The sequence below is a fragment of the Syngnathus leptorhynchus genome, chromosome 15, assembly GCF_054491065.1.
Source record: "Syngnathus leptorhynchus isolate UIUO chromosome 15, UIUO_Slep, whole genome shotgun sequence".
NCBI lineage: Eukaryota > Metazoa > Chordata > Actinopteri > Syngnathiformes > Syngnathidae > Syngnathus > Syngnathus leptorhynchus.
In genome coordinates, this window is record NC_141209.1 from 7,588,246 (window position 1) to 7,609,653 (window position 21,408).

Consider the following 21,408-nt stretch of genomic DNA (forward strand, 5'->3'; position numbering starts at 1 on the left):
GGCCCCAAAAGCATGATCTATCAATGGTATACTCTTTTATCATTACTAATTAATTAAAATTAGTTTAGGTAAATTTTAAAATAGGTAAATGTCACTTTATCAAATGAAGTTGGCAAAAAGTATAGAAACAATGTGGACACAGGAACAAAGTTCAATTTACAGAAATAAAACACTTTATATATTTGTATTTATATATCAATTTGTCCTTGTCATCATTTGCAAACAAGTTGAATATAATTTAATAGAAGACGTTAAAAGGTTACTTGAAGACTGCCACTACTGTGAATCCTCCATCCGTTTCTGTTTCTCAGGCAACAACATTCGTACCCAAAACTTATTTTCAATAGTCTCGATGTAAGCGTCAATACGCAGCTAACGCGTTACAGTGTGCCTTGTTTCAGAGAAATGATCATGCAAACAAACGCACGGGTTTGCAGATTTAAAAAGTTATACAACAGATAAAATTGCTAAATGAACATCATACATCTAATGACTACAGCGGAAGCTAATACTGTGCAAATACATACATACCAGCTGTACAGAAGTATTTTGTACTATTGTAAATCTCATTTGATAACTCCGCAAAAAAAAAAAAAACAGCAACATTAAACATCATAAAAAATATTTTCAAACACCGCAAAAACATGATACAACTTTCCGATTCCCTGTCTGTCCTTTTTTTTTTTGTGCATTTAAACTTTACATTCTGCAAATGGCTCTGATTTGTCACCGGATGAAGTAAAGCGGTGACTGATTCGTGTGTGAATCTCGTGTTCATCATAATGAGCTACCTTGTCAATGTGCAAAGAGAGCAATGCTATGTGGAAGCAGGACCTGGTGTCAGGGATGTTGCAAATGTCCCGGCTTCTGTACCAGAGGAAGAAATATCACTGAGAAAAAGAGTCAAAGTTCCTCATCTTCAAAAACTTTCCTCTTCATTGGGATAAAAGTGCAGGCACTAAGAAATGTTGAACATCTCTGTCTTCAAGTAAGGTTCAGTATTGTGTCTGTATGTTCTCCTCCGACCGCTTTTGCTTTTATCTTTTGGATGCTTGCTTCAGAAGCTCATTCAAACCTTTGTGGACGTTGGCCGACTGGGATGCGGCGCATTCGTTCAGGCTGGAACCCATTAGGGTGTGAAGAGCTTGGCACAGGTTAGCGGTGGCGGCGCGCACGCTGCCGCCGCGTCCGTGAACGGTGCCGCTGTGGCCTCCTGACGTGCTGAGAAGGTGCCACAGCAAGGGCAACACTTTCTGCTCCACCATTTGGGGCTTGCGAGGGTACAACTCGCTCACAAGATCTGGAAATACAAAGACCAGATGGTCAAAAAGAGCAACATTTGAGAAAGTTCAGGTTTAAAACAATCGTGTCAACAGCTCGTATCAAATATTATTGAACCCAGATAAGGTTTCGTGTAACTGGTCAACCGTTCCAGTTTCTTATCTGGCGAGAATTATTTACCCACAACAGCTCTACAGGGATTCATGTAAATCTGTAATTTCCATTTTTGTTGACTATTTTAAACAACAAAACTTGTTTCCGATTTACCTGCAACCTTCTCAACAAGATCCACCTTGGCTTTGCCACTTGCAAACTGAGCCTTAGTGCACAAAGGCTGAAGAAGGAGACTGTTATCTGCCAATAAGATCAAATAAAGTTGAATGAAGACGGCGAACCAAATCAAACAATAAAAAACTTGTAGATTCATACCAAGGTTCAAGATAAGTGCATCAATGGTTCCAATAGCAGCAGAGTGGATGGCGTTGTTTTTAGAGTTAAGGTGATTGTCCACAATGGCCGGTACGAGAATGTTCACCACTTGAGACAAGTTATCTTTCATTAAGGGAATGACTTTCTGCAACGACTCAAGAGCGTACTGGTTGACCTTGCTGTTGGCCTCTTGCAGTCTGTCTTTGAGCGCATCAAAAACCTGAAAATCAAAGAGCTGGGGTCAAAAATCTCTCTTGGTTGACAATTAAGACGGTTAAATAGCTTTCTCCTTACCGGGAATAGATTATGGATGACAACGTTGCGGTTGTGCTGGCAGTCAGCCACGAGCTGGTCCATTCCCTTGATTCTCTCTCGGAAGTCCTTGGAGCCCAGCAGGCCTGTTATGTACTTGAGGTATTCGTTCTTGTCTGTTATACTCTGCGTCTGAGATCTGTTGCTGTAATTACTGTTGGATGTTCTGGAAAGGACAAACAATCCATCATGTGATTCATTACTGTCAGCCGAGCCTTTCATGGTACACTATAAATATGTACAAAACTTCTTTATCTTCATTGATGTACATCGTTTTGCTCAGTCCTATGTTTGTGGTCGTCATTATTACTTTTAGTAGTACTTTTGTCCTGACAGTGTATTTATGTGCAATTTATCTTTTTTTGTACCGTATTTTCGGGTTAAAAGGCGCAGACTCAATTCCGGGGGCTTTTTCTGGACTCATAGGATGTATCGCATTATAGGGCGCATGCATGCCATAACTTACGGTAAAAAAAAAAAAAAAAAAAATTCACAGGAACAAGACAGAGAGTTCAGTTGTACTTTATTCTACTATTTAATCATGTACTGTATTGTACTCACATCGATAATTGATATTAATATGCAAATCCAAGTCCTCATCTTCTGTATCCAAATTAAACAGTTGGGCAAGTTGGCCATTAAACATGACAAGTTCCCTCTTGTCATTGTCACGTTATTTTTCGGCAATGATGCCAGCTTTCCAGAAAGCTTGAGTTGAGCCTCGTAAGCATGTCTCTTTGTCCATGCCATTTTAGAGGGTCCTAATGCTTTCCACAAACGATAGTATGAATTTATCAATGGTGGCGGAGGTACGTACTCTACATGTTACGTACAAGCCTGATTTTCTGCTCCGATCTACTTAAAACGTAATTTTCTTTGATTGGTTTATCGAGTCTACATATTACGCCAGTATATTACGTCTCTGTGTGGCGGAAGCTACACAAAACTTTAGAGATTTTGGAATTCGGTCCATGCAAAAGGCGCACCTTATTAAAATGCGCACCTTTTAACAAATACGGTACTTGGTTGTAGCAACACACGCATACCTGACGTTGTGGTAGAGTGGCTCTCTGGTGAGAGACAAGGCTCGGACCGTACCGCTGCCTCGGAGGGAGCGTCGGCCCCTGGCTGACTGGATGTCCTTAGGTATCTCGCCTAGCCCCTAACACCCACCGATAAATATAGTTAAGATTCAAATTAAACACAGCACTGCTGTTTTAAAAGTGTGGTGATTGTACCTTGGTCTTCAGAGTGAAGACGGTGTCCATGATAGGTTGCAGATCTTTGGAGGGGATCGTTCTTTCCAGGATCTTCTCAAAGTCTGGGTGGCACGACAGGGACAGCAGCATTCGGCGTCCATGGTACCTAAAGTTTAATTCTTTGTCAATTCCAGACCTTCAAACAAGTATATAGATTTTCAGGCTTCTATTCTGCTACTCTTTTGCTCTCTCTGGTCCAGTGACTACTACATCATCTCAAGTTCACAAACTACAAGTCTTTGTGTGCCTAAGCAGTCCCAAAAATCAGAAGGCATACCTTGCTTCCTGTGAGGAGTCCTGTGACAGCTTGGTGATTGCAGGTAAGATTCTTTCGGTTAGATCCTTACTTCCAGAAAGGAGGCGAGTGGCTCCGACCTTTTCCACCAAATCTGCCAAATGTTGGGCAGTGCACTTCCTTACCAGTGGATTGAGATGACTAGCAAAAAGCAAAAGCAAATTTATGATCCCAATACCAGGTTCTGAGTATATTGCTGTGTGCTAAAAGGATACTGACCTAAGTCCTCCAGAGAGTAGCGCATGAATGCCTCGTGCTGGAGTGCAATGCCGTACCATGTTGTCTAATGCAGCATCAACAGCATCCCTCATAAAAGCTTTGCTCACGCCCACCTTGGGCAGCAAGGCTTTAACGGTTTCATCCAGATCCTGGTCCATTGCCTTCTGTAGGTGCATGTAAAAGTCCCCCAGTGTATACACGGCAGTCCTGGACACGACTGACCTCAGGTTCTTCACCTGAAAACGATTTTCATACTCATGAAACAGTGCCCTAAATGTGGCACATTTTGGATTTTAAATCTGTTAAAAGGTTTGTTAAAATAGCCCATATATAGTTGGTTAGTTATGAGCCTCAAAGGGATAATTCCAATTTCCAAAATACTATACAAACACATCAGAGATGCATAGATGATCACATTGTCATTACGTGAGGTACAACCTCTTCGATGAGAAACAGGCAGACGTCCCGAAGCCTGCCCTGAAGTGTGTCAGCGTGGTACCGGGCCAGAGTGCGTAGAACTGTAAGACCTTCAAGCTTCTTTTCCCTGGGAAGCAGGACAGTAGCAGAAAGTATTCTAACATTATGAGCAGGACAATTGTTATTCAATGTAAACAAATGCATAGAAATTTAAAGGTGGGATTTGAGACAATAAATAGGATTCTGAGTTATGGGATGGATTTATATCTGAAGCTGTGTTGCTCACCACTTTGTTGAACTCAGCAGGTCGAAGCTCTGCATCAACGCCAGGTCCGGTTTGGAAAAGGGACGCAGTTTTGGTGATGGAGAGACATATTTCTTGTGGTCCACAGTAACGGGGGACAGCTCATCTGAAAAGGCCCACAAAGACAACAATTTTATGAGTTATCAAAACAAGCCACTGTTGCATAATTGACTGAAGAAAAATGCTATTTCTTCACGCTCCAATTGCTTTAATGGTCTAGCAAATGTGCCAAGTCTAGTTAAAGCGCTGCTTTTCTAAATGCATAATTACAAACCAATATATAAGGTGCAACAAAGACAAACTCGTTGGCCACAACAATAGCTAAAGCTCCACATCTAATGGAATTCAATACAATTTGTTGAATCACATGAAAATTCTGCTGCAGATGGCCTTTACTCCTTAGTTGCCTGAGAAACAGTGAAAGGGTTCTTCTTAATTCAATGCTGTCCAACACTTCTGCTGTTAAAGTAGATTCTTTGTTTGTGAACATGAAAATATAGCTGAGACCAAACAGTGTTAGTTAGAGAGCCAAAGATAGTGCAAGGGTTCCGAATGCTGTGGATGTTTTTTTTTTTTTTTTGCATGTTAATACCCGACTCACCTGAGCTGTGGGACAATGAGGGCCGCGTTCTGCTGAGGCTATGTGCCCTCCTCATACGGGAAAGGTTGCTGGGATTGGGAGGCACTGTGGGGGGACTTGGTTGATGGGGTGGAGTCAGGCACTTGACGGGGCTCTGTGGTCCGAGTGGACTGACCGAACTGGTGAGGCTTAAAGGTGACCCGTCCGAGGGGAGGTCTTCTACACAAGAAGTGATTGTACTACCATTCATATGCAGATCTAAAACAGAGATCATCATTAATATGACAATACATTCAAATGTCAGCCTTCATAAAAATAATCCTCATTTTTAATTGATACAATCATGCTGTCCAGAAATACCACACCTTTATTATTGATATTTTTTTCATTGGGTGAGTCAGAGAGCATCTGTCTGACCCGGTGCCGAATCTTGTCCCTTTGACTGGACTGCCCCTCAAGCTGATCCAGATGCTGTGGCTGGATCTTATCCCGGATGAACCTCTACCCATACAATGGAAATACACATTAGGCACTGTTGTGACAAATGAAGATGTCTTGTCGTCATCTGAACGAAAGAGCCAAACGTTACCTCATCTGGATAGAAGTCGTCACGGCCCCGGTGATCACCGGAGATAGCAGGGAAACCTCCTAAGGGATCAGCTGTGGGTTTGGCCACTGAATCCCCCTGCTCCAGTGACAAGGCCAAATCCGAACGAGAGGAGGACACTGCAGTACCAAACATGCCTAAGCCACATTCGCGGAACATTTGCAGATAAATTATGTGACCAGCAAGAAACAAAATTATTCTGTGTAGGGGGGGAAAAAAGGCATAATTAATAATTGGGCACACCCACCTCTACCAATGACTCCCTCAGGCATGTCTGTGGCTGGCGAATTCCTCCTTTCATTACTTCGAGATGCTAAAAAAGCAAAAACAAAAAGCTCAGTATAGCCCTGAAAACTGTCATTTATTTCTTTGGCGGCTTACCTTTTGTAGATTTGACATCACCTAATAATGGTTTGACCAATGGGGGAGAGGCTACTGCTGCTTCTTCACTGGCTCTGAGCCCTCCATTGGAGTAAGTGACTCTCTGCCCAACAACCCCCGTCTCAGATGACAAGTCATTCCTCTGAGATAGTCCTTTCAGATACAACATTTCAAAAAGGTACATTTGAATACAAAGCATAAACATAGGTGTCAAAGTCAAGGCCCGGGGCCAGATATGGCCCACCAAATCATTTTATGTGGCCCACGAAGACAAATTGTTCCATCAACTTCATGTGTCAATAAAAAAATTCGTTTTTGTTAGCAATTTTTATTTCTATTCATTTTTTCTAAAAATCATTTTAGCCCTCTGAAGGAAACTATGACTATGATGCGGCCTGCGACAAAATTTTGTTTGACAACCCTGGACTAAAGCATTAAAATTGACTCCGACCTGGAGGGTTGCTGAAGTCCATGGACACAGAAGACCTCAGGTTTGCGGAAGGCACTCTGCGAGGTTTCACTCCCGTGGAGGCCATGCTTCCGGAACTGTTGACGGGTGCGAAACGTTAGTTTAACTTGCATCCTCACAAATTCACAATTGCCACCTTGCTGAAATACAAAAATCATGTGCAAGAAATCAATTGTAGGTGTTCTTTAAGCTTGTGTGTGTGTGTGTTTTTTAGGGGGGGGGGTCTTAAAACGTGCACTAAATATTGTTTGCATAATTTTTGGGGTGCACTTTTTTTTATTTATTTAAGGTTGCATTGATTTGTAATCAAAATTTGTCAGCTACAATGACAATGTTTTTGGGTCCAAAATATCAAGGCACAAATGATCATTGTGATTATTTGCGCCTTTAAAAATATTATGTTGGTTGTTGAGCAGTACAAATCAAATTGCATTTTGCTTTATTGTCTCTTTTCTGGAAAAATAAGCTTTTAAAACGAACGGTCCGTTTTTCAAAATATCGGTGCTTAAATTATCTTTAAATTCTGGCGCGATCATCAACAGTACCTTTGTTTTTGTTAGCGTCACCTCAAATCCACTAAAATCTTGCGCAATGAACCATGAATTCGATTTTCTTTATAAACAACACCGTCCGGCGTCCATTCAACAGCCGCGGCAATTGTAAAAGAGTTGACGTGCGCATCCAGCGCTGGTTTCCGAGCGTCACCTTAATATTTGTGACGGGTTTCAAGGGGAAGTCTTTAAAAAAGCGCTCCCACGAAAGGTGACAAATACTGTGGCGTCGATGACGTTTGACAAACGAGGCGACGGGAGTTATCAACATGCCGTCATCGGCGCTAATGATATTTCCGTGGGTTATTTGTAGTTGTCGTTATGTCTACAGCAAGTATGTGAAGAGTCGACGGGTGACGACACACACGCTTTGTCGGATCACTTTTGGTATAGACAGCTCGACACACGGCGTAAATATGACTTGCTGGCTAATAATAACACGACGAACGTGGTAAAAAAAGACGTGCTTTGATTGTTTGGCATATATATAAAAAAAGCAACTTCAGTGAACACTGCAATAAATGTGCATAGTGTATATTGAGTATGAATCAATATGTATATCTTACCATCATTGGTATTTATCTAGCAAAAAACTTTTTGTTTAATGCATGTTTTTTTTTTGATTGGATAAAATCAAGATCCTTTTGAAATGTCTAAAAACAAATTTCAGGAAAATAGTTGTTTTATTACAGGCAGGATACACCCTAGACTCGTCATAACCAACCAATTGCATATTTTCTGGAATATTTAGAGACCCTTTAAAACTAATTGTAATCTTTAATGCTTGATGGCCAGCTGGCCATTGCCCTGGAGGTGGAATCAAAATTAAAATGGAAAAGAAGCAGTAAAAGAAAACGAATACAAAAACACTATCATTATCTCAACTTTACACTATTTACAAAAAACGGTTTAAAAAAAATCTGTATTGAAAACCAAGATAACTAAAGAGTCAACATACAGTAGGAACGTACAGTATGATGTTATTTCTTTCAAAATAAGATGTTGAACACAGAAAATTATTAAAACATTTTTTACTCAACAGTAGAACAAATGTAGAAAAATAGAAAATAACAGTGAACTACTAAAACAGATGACTCAGGAATAATAAATATACCAATGAGAACAAAATACCCTATAAAGAAATGACTTTATCATATGTGCCATAATTATTAGCATTACTGATATTTATACTTTGTACAACCCCCTTTTTCTAATGAAACATCAGCTAATCTGCTATAATATTTCACAAGATGCTAGAATAGTGAAAGAGGATCTTCAACCATTCCTCTCTGCCACCAAATTGGTGGTTGGGATCCACTGATTTGAGCACTGAACAGCATGCAACTGTGCCTCAACATAAATGTCATTTCAAATATAACTCCTTCCTCCCACGAGACCCCTGATTGACCTGGTCTTGCAAATCGTGTGTTCAAATGAAGTGCAAAAATGATGCAACCAGAAGATGGATGCCTAATTACCTTTTGATGCCAAAGACACTGGAGGTGGTTGGACTCAAACTGGAAAGTCCACTTTCGCTGGTTGAGCTGGTAAGCATGGAAGAGGTGTGCACCTCTTGACCGAGCGGTGACCTTATGGTAGAATCTTGGCTGTCCTGGTCCGTGTCTGAACTGCTTAGGCTCACTTTGGCCCTCTTCTTAGCAGCGCTGTTGCGCAACGAACGCAGCGAGTTCAACATCTGTGAGCACATCATACGTTACAGACGTGATTGGCTCAAGACTATGGGTGTACAGAATAATCAGAATACCGACAACACAATGTTGTTTACCTCCTGCACATCCAGAGGCTCCTCCACGGGCTCTAATTGAAGGTCCCTCTCAAGACCCTGATTCTGGGGGCTGCTGCGTGCGCCTGGCCTCGAGTCATTGTTATAAAATTGCTCTCCGCAAGGAATGACTGGTGAGATGGAGAGAGACGTCCTGCTGCTGTTCAGGACTCGGCGGAATGACGATGTTGACGACGATGTTGATGAGGAACTCTTTAGGGAGGCGCGGATTGGCCTCGGAGAGCATCTGCTAGGGAGGTCCCCTGGTGCGGGCGAGGGCAGAAAATTGATGATGGCAAAATCAAGACCAACTCATTTTACATTCAGCTGACAAACTAACTCTTGCCTTTGACTGCAGCATCCCCTCCGAAACCGGGCTCTCTCTGGTGAGGGCTGTTCTCCCGCTTGTTGGGCCAGGTATTCGACATAGAGAGGGATGTGTCGACATGGCGATGGGATGATGTTGGAGTGAGCACGCCTCCTGGGAGTGCAGCCAGAGGGTAGGAAGGCAGAAGAAAGGAGCCCGGCATGGTGTGGTTGGATGGGAGAGAAAGTGTGCGCTCAACACTGCCATTCTTGGAGAGCATGTGTCCTTTGGATAACGCTGGATGACATATTTTTATTTTTTTTACACATTAGGACATTCAAACTAAAAGTACAATACTGTAGTAAAGATAAGTTCCACATGTAATTGAATAACAAATACAGATTTTGACAAAGATTCCGTACCGCTATCAGACTCAGTGAAGTTCGTGGTTTTTAAGACGTCAGGGTCCAAGTTGAGGCTTCCGCTTCTTCTGAGCCGAGCTGGAAAGATCCTTCTCTTGGATGTTTGGGGTGTCTGTGGTTCTGCAGAACCTTTGAACAAATTATTATTATTTTTTTTCAATTCACAGAATTGTAGAATAGTCCAATGGCAACTAACAGAGCATGTAACACAGGGCTGGAAAAGCCAAGTTGTAAAAGTCTAAAAGTGTGTTCTATTTGACCATTTAATTATCATTTGTGGCAAAATGTCACGTATGGTGGGTATCTCCCAGATTCCGTTTCAGCACTTGACTCGTTTAACTCAAGACGCTAATCCAATTCCAAGCGGCTCTAATATGTGCCAGCTAACGTCGACCGTGACAAGCTTTCAATTGTACTTAGATTAGATCGACATAGATGGATTGGCACTTACTAAAAGTGGATATGTAGGTCTCTGGACTCAACTTCCTGGACAGCGGAATAACTTCTTCAATGGTCACCTGTGAAAAGACAGATGTTTTTTGCATTCATTGCAAGAGGTGAGTGGTTATTGAGTGGAATTTGTCATACATTTTCCCTATTTGGCCACACCCAGGAAAGTTGACTACAGCCTCTTTTGGATATGTGCATTTGGAATAATGAGAGCTTTTTGCATTTTTTCAGCTTCATGAAAAGTGACTGCTCAGCCAGCCTGCTTTCTTGATTGCACTTCAGCAATTGCAGTATATATACACGAGCTGTACATAAGCCATGTTCAGCAAGTCTAACCTCGTGAAATGCTATTTGCCAAACATGCAATCACACGTGCACGCACACCTCTAAGTGGTGCTCTGCAATCATGGGGTTGCTGGGAAACAGACGCTGCGGTAAACACACCGTTTTTAAAATGAACGCGAGCACTACAATACTGGCCAACAGTGCCCGGAACAGAATTTAGTCAATTAACACCTCCGGAAACAAACCACCCCCATCCTGATCCGTCAAGATCATTAATAGAATGTGTTTGATAGCACTGCTGTTAGTTCCGTTGGCTTGGTATATACGGTACATGTTGTGTAAAAGTGTTGTTGGAGCTAAAATAAGAAAAATGAGTCAACAGCAAGTGCAGACTTGCCAACCTATCGAAGAACAAGTGATCTAAGGTTCCTTTTCTCTCTTTCTCATCAGAAAGGTTTTACCTTTTGGAGGCGCCCTTTGACCATCCAATCACATGTATTTGACAACTGAAGAGTGTACATACAAATATCTTAAAAAGATACATTGCTCCATCTTTTGTCAAGTTTTTTCGACTAGTGTTTCCAGTGTCTAAATATGTTCCAAATCTATTTTTTACTTTATCAACACTATTCTAATGAATATCCTAAGATATATTTAATAAATATAAATGACGTACAAATAATCTAAAGTTGTTTAGGTGTGAGTTATTACTCCAGTTTTTTACTGATACTCAAATACTCCTTGAATCTGATTTTAAACCAGCATAGCATTGTTCAGATACGAATGTCTGGTTCTGAATACATAGATGAGACTTTGAGAATAACAGCAAGCATAGCGAGTAGTTTGACCTCACCTGCTCAGAGGACTTTCCATTTGGGGAGTGGCACTGATGGTTATTTTCAGCCAATAAGTAGTCCGACATCTCCCAAGGTAGTTTATTCTTCCCTTTACCTGCGCTGACAATTCTCCTTTGGGAGGGAAGCTCGTCAGTGAGGGATCCTAAGCTGCCATAGCCATACGGTCGCTCATAGTCTGGTTCAGTTCGGTGACTCCTTGCACTGCTAATCCGTCCTCCAGTCATCACCCAGTCAAGATCATCTCCTGAGCAACTGGCCTGCGTGGCGCAGTGCAGCCCTGATTTAGGCACTAACAGACCATACTCCACCACTCCCTCAGGTGAAAGTTTAGGGAGAACGTGTCTTGCACGTCTGGCCTGTACAGCTGCCATAAGACCCTCAGCGTCTTGTTTGAGCTCAACGTTGTCCACAGCTTTGGTGAGAGGCTGCTTTTTCCCTGTCTCGAGGCAGGAGTCAAAAACAGCAAACAGCTCAAGCGCGGCGTGGCGGACGTTCCTTTTGCTGTCTGCCAGAGATGGTGCAACTTCAAAACAAAGCTTGGGAATATTGAACTCTTTCCTAGGATGAGTGAGCATAGCTGCAATAATGATGTTAAGAACGTCCTCCCGGACTCTAGAATTCTTGTGTTTTAAGTTACAAATGACGAGATCTAAAACTTGTTGCGGGGCCACATGTTTCATCATCAGACGAAACATGTTTATGTATTCATTCCTGGCGATGGTACGAGTGTCGCCTAATGCCTTGACGGCCACCAAAGCTATCTGTTTGATATATTTGTGAATACTTGTGTCTAACCTCTCAATAAATATGTTTAGAACTTGTAAGGTACCATACAATACTTTAAAATTACTGTCATCCAGAAGTCTGGGAAGAAAATTGATGAACTCCTCAATACTGTCAGAAGGAACCGATTTCAAGTCCATATTCGAGAGGACTCGCTTGAGTTCTTCCACCCCATTTGTGCGATTCTGGTAATTCTTGGGGTCCAGAAGTTGCTGGTATAACTCCTTGGAAATTATTCCCCGTATCATTATTGGTGATCTGACGGATGTGGTCAAACATGAGAAGAACCAAGCGCAATCTTGTGAGGATGATTATATTCCTCTTCCTTCCCTTCGGCATTCATTCTGAGTGGTTGACGGTGGGAAGGCACTTAACTGCGGAGAGAACAAATAAATCACCAATAACACAGTATTTAGATAATCATAGGCAGAGTGCTAAGAAATAGCCTACATATTTAATCTGTCTTTTTTTTCTATTCCGGGTATCCCCCATTGGAGTTGCATCCATCACCACACACTAAGATCGGAGCTCGTTTTCGAAATCCAAACCACAACAGTGAGGCACACAACACAATAAAAAAAAAAAAAATGCACAATGAAAAATGAATCTACTACATACAAAAACATCATGGAGACAGACTCGTTGATGCAATCATCTTGCTGCACTGATTCACGATAGCATTATAGGACACAACACACTTATCTTGGACATCCAACCACTTGTGGCTGTTTGCCATTCTGGAGCATGGCTCAGAATAATATATCCCGATCGATACAATTCCCTTCAACATATTAAGTAACAGTAATGTCGACTGCGGCAACCCCACGCATCGGAACGTTAACAGTGGCTTCAGTGGATTTCTATCAAGCGACCCCTTACGCCACCCTAAAGAAGACACAAACTCGATATATTGAGTTTTCTGATGTTAATAACATTGTGTACATTGTGCTATGCTAGCTCACTACTCGGTTATATAATGGTGGATGACTTGAGCTAGCAAAGTTAAGGTAAAGCAAGAAGAAAACAAACCTGGTAGTGTCTCGCGTTTCTTACTTCGACAGCGTTCGTCGGAGACTATTACAACGTTATGTCGACCGCGTTCCCATGTCCGGTTGAAAAGCGGAGTGCTGATTCTCCAAGCGTGAACATTTTGGTCCTGTTTAGATGGCGTGTGTTGTGTTGAACGTTCGGAAGCTACAGAGGTATTTTCACCGACAGGCGCCCACGCACACACACACACTTTGCACGCACAAGCACTCACACACACTATACAAGCGCACGACCGCACACACAAAAGCACCGGGAGGCAAAATGGCGTATCCAGGTCGCAAACTGAGCGCTTCCATGGTGACGAGAACTGCGGGATCGTGCACGCGCAGCCACCGCTACATTGACACAGGCGCAGAAGGGAACGCGTCCATATATGTTATACCATAACAAATATGCCACGCATGCGCTTTCAAGCCACTACATAGATTCAGAATTCGAACAAATCACTTCTCGAACCGAACGGATTGTGGTCGAAAACCGAGGTTTGACTTTATATTTATGTATGGTTAATTAGGATCCTATTTAAAAATATTTTAATATATAGTTAATAAAAAGCAGCATATGAGGTTGAGACTTCAATATGAGTACTGTGAAGTAAACTACTTTAATGAAACGTCTTAATGCATCTCAAGTACATTTTAACGTGTTATTAGCAAAGAAAAGTAAAAAAAAAACTTGAAGAAAAATGAGGGATATCCAACACTATTTTATTTTTCATTTTATTGATCCACATGAAAATGAAAAGCTGAACAAAACAAAATCATTTTATTGTTTTTACAGTACCCAGAATCGCATTATTCACATCCTTATATTTGAAATAAAAACAAATAATATAAGCTTTTATTTTGAAAGGAGTAGAAGTGGTTGTGCTGTTAGTTTGAAAGTAACGGAAGTGGTGTGCTATTTACTCGCTCATTTATTATAAGAACTTATCTGTAGCTTTGTGGCTAGCTTGGCACTGGGTTGTTTTGCTTGATAGCCGCCCGGGGTTCCCTCTCGTCACTGCTGAACTCCAGTCACTGCAAAATCGATCACCGCAGTGGCTCAGCAGACGGCGCACGATTAAGTTCCAGGTTCGTTTTGCTTGTGTGGCAATGCAACCCAACTTATTAGCGGACAGCTTACCAAAACGTTACCTTTTGTCTGTCTCTGTCAGCCATGTTACTGTATATCAATCAATGATGCAGCTACTAACCGTGTTTATTTTTAGCAGCTATTTTCTGCAGTGCTACTACATACAGAACTAAAATAGGTCTAGTGTTTTTTTTTTTTTTGTAATGTCATGTTCCTGACAACTCCGCATTTTCGTGCAAATGCTAACATGCGGCCGTCAGAAATATGTTAGTGCTAAATTTAGCGGTGTTTGGGTTGACTGTACTAGCTAGCGCTCAAGCTGATATGACGCTAAGAGGTAGTTAGCAAGCTTTCGATCGTGCAATTATATTGCAAACCGGGTAGAAGACCTTGACATTAAACTTACTACCCTTTCTATTGTGATAGAATCTATTGTCACACACGCGTTGTAGCTCTAGACGTTTTCTTAAAAAACGTTGCCTGCCATTGAACCTGCATCTTTAGCACAAGATGCTCATGCTTCCTGAAACCTATCAGCTGCTCTGAATGATGGAAGCCTTTCTCCAATATTTTATGAATCTAAAACAGCATGTCATTTCCTTGCATGTCTTTTATACACCTTGTCTTTCCAGATGTCTAACCACAGGCAAATATTACAGTTTAGAGTTTGGCTTAGAGAGAAACTATGATGTCATTTTATGTGCTTCTGCTTCCAGATGGACCAGCAGGACCAGTCTTATATGTTTGCCAGTCTAACACGGCCGCATTCTGAACAACTGCTGCAAGGCCTCCAGCTCTTGCGGCAGGACCACGAACTATGCGACATTGTGCTCCGGGTGGGCGATGCCAAAATCCATGCCCACAAAGTAGTGCTGGCAAGCATTAGTCCCTACTTCAAGGCCATGTTCACAGGTAACCTGTCAGAAAAAGAAACTGCTGAGGTTGAATTCCAGTGTATTGATGAGACAGCCTTGCAGGTAAGATGGATGCTGCTTAAAATTAAATAATAATTTTTCTACCATCATTTTCCTAACTCTATTTTTCACCCCTCATAGGCCATTGTTGAGTACGCATACACTGGCACAGTGTTCATCTCCCAGGAAACTGTGGAATCTTTGCTACCGGCAGCCAACCTACTCCAGGTCAAGCTAGTACTAAAGGAATGCTGTTCCTTCCTGGAAAGCCAGCTGGATGCTGGGAACTGTATCGGTATCTCTCGTTTTGCAGAGACATATGGGTGTCATGATCTATGCCTAGCTGCAACAAAGTTCATTTGTGAGAATTTCGAAGAAGTCTGTCAGACTGAAGAGTTTTTTGAACTGACGAGGGCAGAGCTGGATGAAATTGTGTCCAATGACTGTCTTAAGGTGGTAACTGAGGAGACTGTATTTTATGCCCTGGAGTCTTGGATTAAATACGATGTAACGGAACGACAGCAGCATTTGGCTCAGCTGCTGCACTGCGTACGCCTTCCACTTCTCAGCGTCAAATTTCTAACTCGTTTATATGAAGCAAATCATCTCATACGAGATGACCACGCATGCAAGCACTTGCTCAACGAGGCCCTCAAATATCATTTCATGCCTGAGCATAGACTCTCCTATCAGACTGTGTTGTCTGCAAGACCAAGGTGTGCCCCAAAGGTACTGCTGGCAGTAGGAGGCAAGGCTGGACTATTCGCCACATTAGAAAGGTAATAACCAAATGCTAGCAGCTGTTTTCTTCCCTTTTGTATGTTAGGAGTGTAGCTAACGCGTGCGATCTGCTTTTCTTTTGCAGCATGGAAATGTATTTCCCTCAGACGGATTCATGGATAGGACTAGCGCCTCTCAGCGTTCCCAGATATGAGTTTGGAGTGGCAGTGCTTGACCACAAGGTGTATGTGGTGGGAGGCATCGCCACACACATGAGACAGGGCATTAGCTACAGGAGGCACGAAAGCACGGTGGAGAGCTGGGACCCTGAAAGTAACACCTGGTCTTCAGTAGAGCATATGGCCGAGTGTCGTAGCACACTTGGCGTGGTGGTCCTGGCTGGAGAGCTGTATGCACTTGGAGGCTATGATGGCCAATATTACCTCCAGTCAGGAGAAAAGTATGTCCCCAAATTGAAGGAGTGGCAGCCTGTGGCACCAATGACCAAGTCCCGCAGCTGCTTTGCCACCGCTGTGCTGGATGGCATGGTTTACGCTATTGGAGGATATGGACCGGCTCATATGAACAGGTACGATTCAGTTGTGAAATAACAAAATGTGGCACGGCATGAGCTGCTTTATTAAAACCAGAAAGTGGCACACAAACGAGAGTTTGGTAGGTTTTTTTTTTTTAAATCTAGTAATCAAAGCGCCGGATGTCGTGTTGCTGAGAAAATGGCGAGAAGCTTGTTTATGAGTGAAGTCAAAAGTGAAGTGGAAGCTGAAGTTTCAGTGAGTGCCGTTGCTGTGGCTCTTTGGTAAGCACTGTCTCTGTTGCTCGTTTCCTTGACTCCCAAAAGCCTTCAGGAGTTTGTGTTTGAACAGAAACCCTCAGGGGACTGATGCATCCCCCCCTCCCAATGGCTTTTGTTCTCTTGCGTCATGCAAAACAATCCCAGATTGCAAATGTTCTAGTTTGTCTTTGGGAGGAGTCATTTAATCGATTTGTATGGAGCCACATTTATGTCGCATGGGACACAACGAGGTTAGGTTCGTTTTATTTGGTTGCAAACTATGTTGGTACAGTTTCAACAAAAACATTTAGTAATTCAAGTGCAAACAAATTCCATGCCGTCGTAGGTTACTTCTTACTATCTTAACGGCTACTGTCCAGGTGATGACTAGTAAATGTTATGCCTCTTCTTCATACAGTGTGGAGCGGTACGACCCGAGCAAAGATGCCTGGGAAATGGTAGCCCCCATGGCAGACAAGAGGATTAATTTCGGCGTGGGCGTCATGCTTGGCTTCATATTTGTGGTGGGAGGACACAATGGGGTCTCGCACCTGTCCAGCATCGAGAGGTATGACCCACACCAGAACCAGTGGACAGCCTGTCGACCAATGAACGATCCACGCACTGGTGAGTTAATATTGTACAGTCGTTGAAAATTACATTTTAATATTCCCGGGCCACATGTGGTATCTATTTAAAATTTGGAGAAACCATGATATTTATCTTTAACCTGACTCAACAAATGTGCGTTTGACTTTTCCAAATTGTCATCTTGGCATATGATGACAATTAAATTTAGATTCAGTCAACAGTCATTGAATTGTATCCACTTTTTGTGTCTTGCAGGTGTGGGTTCTGCCATAGTGGACAATTACCTCTATGTCGTGGGAGGTCACTCAGGATCATCTTACCTGAACACTGTCCAACGCTATGATCCCATCTCAGATAGCTGGTTGGACTCCAGCGGCATGATTTATTGCCGCTGTAACTTTGGTCTGACTTCCCTTTGACCCATGGCCCAGCCAACGAGCACCTAATGAGTCAACTTGAACACGACGCTGCAACCCCCCCCCCCCCCCCGCCTCCCGCCGTTGAATCCTTATTCCGTCCCCACATCCTTTTCATCCTCTAGGTGCAAAGGATTGCCAAACACCAGCATGAGCAGCAGTGGACAACAATCTTGGCGGGATGGATGCGATCGGCTAGCTTCCTGGCAGGTCAGGTGGGGTGTTGGGGGATGCGTTTGCAGAGAAGATAAAGAGCATTGTTCTGATACAGCAATGGCTGCTGCTCCGGCCATGAGGACACGTCTGCTTTATGTCTGCTGGACCACAATGAAGACTTGGAGCCTTTCCAAAGGATTATGGGGGAAAAAAAGGAATTGTCACAATTTTTTTAAATAATTCTTGTACTTGAGCAAACTGTTTGCCCCTATTTAGCCATTGATCATTTATTTATTTACATTTTGCAACGAGGACCTTGTGTTCAAACTGCTGCAAAACTGTAGACAGTGTAGTCGTATGAATGTTTGTCGGCCAGGTAGCTGTGTGTCCGTGCGCGTGTTCGTGTGTATGCTTAAGGGATATCTGCATGTCGGATAGGATTGTTTTGGTTTCGCGTCTGCATGCAGAATAGATACTCGTGCATGCAGACACGAGGTTCTGCATTACGATATGTGCTTCACAAAAAAATAAATAAATAATAGGATTTCAACTCTTTCTATTTTCTCAACAAGGGCTGCGTTTCTCTCACTTGTAAATAGTCTAAATTAAATGTATAGATATAAATATATCCTTAGTGCATCGCCTGTAAATGTTTGATCACACTGGGTCAATCGTGTGTATGCGTGTGAAGAGGTGTTGCGTTACTTCATTCTCTGTTCTCACCCCCCCTTTTGCATCTTTAAAAGTCACATCGTGCTCTCGCTTGTCTTTTGTTGAACCTGACCCTCTGTGCACCCTTTGGTCTGTCTGCAATGCCAACTGGTGCTATATATAGGATACAATGCAGGTCTGCGTTGCCTCGCACAACTGGGTCAACCTCTGTCTGCTCCTTTATAGCTGTTTGGTGTTCATCTGTTAAAGCACATGCACCCACCCATACAAAGAGAAGCCTGCTCTATCTCTTCGAAGAATTGCCACTCCAAAGAAAACAAGCAGACTCATTGACCACCTCCAAGCAGGTTAAAACGCATTCCCCATTCAAGTAAGACTTTGGTCACAAATATAAAGTGCCAAAGCATCTTTTTTATCCTAAATTGCAGCAGTCATTTGTTGTGTGCCACAAATTCAAAATGTCTGGTTTTCTTTGTTGTGGCATTACATGCCGTCAAACAGCTGGGCCCCAGTAGAATAATGGAAGTGTTGTTCATGTTTGAGTGTCATCAACATACTAATATGAACACTTTTGTTTGCAAGGTCCGAGTTGCACTTAACTCCCACCCCCCCCAAAAAAGTTGGACACATATTGTAAGATGCGCATATATGCATTTACGATAATGGCATTTACGTCATGCAATAAGAAAAATATTAAGTTGTGCATCTTTAAAAAGCCAAGGCAATCTTGTTTTTGCTGTAACGGAGCACGTGTTGATTTAACACTTGTGGCCGCTAATGTCCGATCAAAGGCCACTTTGATGACGAGAGCCTCATTTTGATGTGCATGCTTGTTCATTCCATTCATGGTTTCTTTTTAGGGACAGGTAGATTCAAACAGACTGTTTCAGGTGTACAAGAATTGCAACTATTTGTGTGTGTGCATTGTCGCTCCAGAGGAGATGCGTTCTTCTGCATTGCCCCTGATATGCTAAAAGTAAACGTTTAGTTCTCCAATTAAAATAAGAGACTTTAAATTAGGTTCACTTTGCAAATTTATAAAGGCCGTGCAATTGTGCGTTTTTCTTTCAATTTTTCAAATATGTAATTTACTAAGATGTGAATGGGTGCTTATTTATGATTTAAATTCTTGTTTCATGTCCTGTAGTCTTATGAACTGTTTTTGTTTTTTTGTTAACACCCTTCCAGAATGGGCTGCACAAATTATGCCGGCGTAATTTTGTGCTGTCACCATCATGTCTGTTAAATACAATGTTTTTTGTTTTGTTTTCTATTTGTGTAGGGCAAACTGCTTTTGGCGTTCAAGCTGATAGTAAATCTGCAAACGTAAATCTGCAAAAAGAAAAAGGATGTTAAACCCGAGTTTGTACACTTGTGGCCTATCTAATGTCATTGGCACCACTTTCACCAAAGTGCTTGTTCAAAGAAATCTGATGGATGACCACTTGTACGTTTGTGTAAAGAAAAAAAAAAAAAAAAAAAACTTTTGAAATTGATGTCAATGTTAGCCAAATGACCACTCTGCTTCTTCTTCTTTATTTTTTCAATGTCCCATTGTGCGACGGGCAGTGATGTTGAATTTAACTATCCTGTGGATTAGTACTGGAGATACATGCTAACCCTAGCAACAGTAGCCTTCCACTTTTGAATGAAATTCATTTTACATACATTGTAGTCAGTCTGTGAGGTGCAGTTTTACCCAGTTTTAAAATAAATGCCTGCCTTAAACGGTACAGTCTGCTTTTCTTATACATGTCAATACAATGCAACGTATCATCAAATGCTGTGTATTACAAATAAACTTCACATATGACAATACGCAGTTAAATATAATAAATATAAGAGATTGTGCAGCTAATTCAGGTGCCATTCTTAAAAGCCAACATGCATATGCAAACCAAATGGTAGGGGGCACAGGAAATAACTATATTAATACCGTATGCGCCTCTTTGTTCAAGAGCGTAGCGCCCTCTAGTGTGTACCTACGGTTAAAACATCACCTATCAGTGTCCAATATCTATCGGTGCAAGGGATCTAAAAAGTATTCTAAAATAATAATTCTACATGTAACATAAAATGCAACATAACTGGCTTTTTCACATTCCGTACAGAGCATCTAAGTGTAGTTCTTATTAGTTTGAATTGAGAACAGTTAAAACTGTTTCGGCTCGCTTTAGAATCTGTTTTTCTGTTATTATTATTATTATTATTATTATTATTATTATTACTATTATATGCTTAGGTTGCATTCCAACTGACATGCATTTCACTACAGTCCGACTCCTGGGTAATGTTTTCTGTTAGAATTTTCTAATGTAAAAAATGCTAGCCTTGGCTCAACGAACGGTAAGGAGTACAGTAATCCCTCCTACTTCGCGGGGGTTACGTTCCAGACCCACCCGCGAAATGGGAATTTCCGCGAAATAGAAACTAGATTTTTTTGAGCTATTCTTGGAAGATATTCTATTTTTATCGCTGACATCAACCAGCTCGCTGCTAGGGGACTTTCATATCAATGGACTGTGCGCTCCGCATTCATGCCTTAGCGACGAGACTAACAGTGTATTGCTATGTCCAGATGAAGGCCACCGCCGGTGGAGAGTGTTATATCTTTACTATTTTCCAGGTTCTGATGTAGCAAGCATGGTTCGGACAACGACGTGATGGATACTGCTTTATTCCTTTCATCACAGTCAGTTCACTGGCCGTACATCGCAACACTGAACGTCCCCGAAGCTCCCCCTCCCACATCCGGGGTTTTCCCACTACGGAACATGAGTTAGTCCAAAATATACAACAGAGAGAACGCCCTGAAGTCACATGTGACGATAAAGTATACTGTACTGACTCTTTAATTTATTCATTTCAAAACAAGAAAACGACTTTTAAACATAAGCTATCATTATTAAAGGAAAATGAAGAAACTCAAGTGGCCGCGAAACCTCGTGAAATGATGAAATTTCTGCGATAAAATAATTAATTTATTTTTGAAAACCCGCGATACAGCGAAGCCGCGATAGTTGAAGCCGCG

The 21,408-nt window shown here is 42.0% G+C and overlaps 2 protein-coding genes across 6 annotated transcripts; one reads left to right on the forward strand and one right to left on the reverse strand.

Annotated features, from left to right (window-relative positions):
• Positions 1-155: 155 nt before the first annotated feature.
• togaram1 (TOG array regulator of axonemal microtubules 1) lies at positions 156-13,374 on the reverse strand. 4 transcript variants are annotated; one of them, XM_085932281.1, is made up of 23 exons: positions 13,021-13,374; positions 11,205-12,365; positions 10,068-10,134; positions 9,617-9,745; positions 9,234-9,368; positions 8,891-9,150; positions 8,583-8,800; positions 6,536-6,630; positions 6,085-6,237; positions 5,951-6,016; positions 5,686-5,840; positions 5,462-5,597; positions 5,118-5,354; positions 4,499-4,622; positions 4,234-4,339; positions 3,796-4,031; positions 3,559-3,717; positions 3,261-3,387; positions 3,069-3,184; positions 2,005-2,188; positions 1,711-1,930; positions 1,549-1,635; positions 156-1,300 (listed from the first exon to the last, which is right to left on the reverse strand). In XM_085932281.1, the coding sequence occupies exons 2-23, from the start codon at positions 12,237-12,239 to the stop codon at positions 1,038-1,040; spliced, it is 4,308 nt and encodes a 1,435-aa protein (XP_085788407.1). In that variant the 5' UTR covers positions 12,240-12,365; positions 13,021-13,374; the 3' UTR covers positions 156-1,037. The 4 variants fall into 4 exon arrangements, with proteins under 4 accessions (XP_085788407.1, XP_085788405.1, XP_085788406.1 ...); XM_085932279.1 differs by having other exon boundaries at positions 5,686-5,822; positions 9,234-9,491; XM_085932280.1 differs by having other exon boundaries at positions 5,118-5,315; positions 9,234-9,491.
• A 595-nt stretch (positions 13,375-13,969) lies between these two features.
• Positions 13,970-20,110, forward strand: klhl28 (kelch like family member 28). 2 transcript variants are annotated; one of them, XM_085932341.1, is made up of 7 exons: positions 13,970-14,114; positions 14,832-15,092; positions 15,171-15,808; positions 15,895-16,338; positions 16,450-16,566; positions 16,961-17,169; positions 17,389-20,110. In XM_085932341.1, the coding sequence occupies exons 2-7, from the start codon at positions 14,832-14,834 to the stop codon at positions 17,550-17,552; spliced, it is 1,833 nt and encodes a 610-aa protein (XP_085788467.1). In that variant the 5' UTR covers positions 13,970-14,114; the 3' UTR covers positions 17,553-20,110. The 2 variants fall into 2 exon arrangements, with proteins under 2 accessions (XP_085788467.1, XP_085788468.1); XM_085932342.1 differs by lacking the exon at positions 16,450-16,566.
• The last annotated feature ends 1,298 nt before the right edge of the window (positions 20,111-21,408 follow it).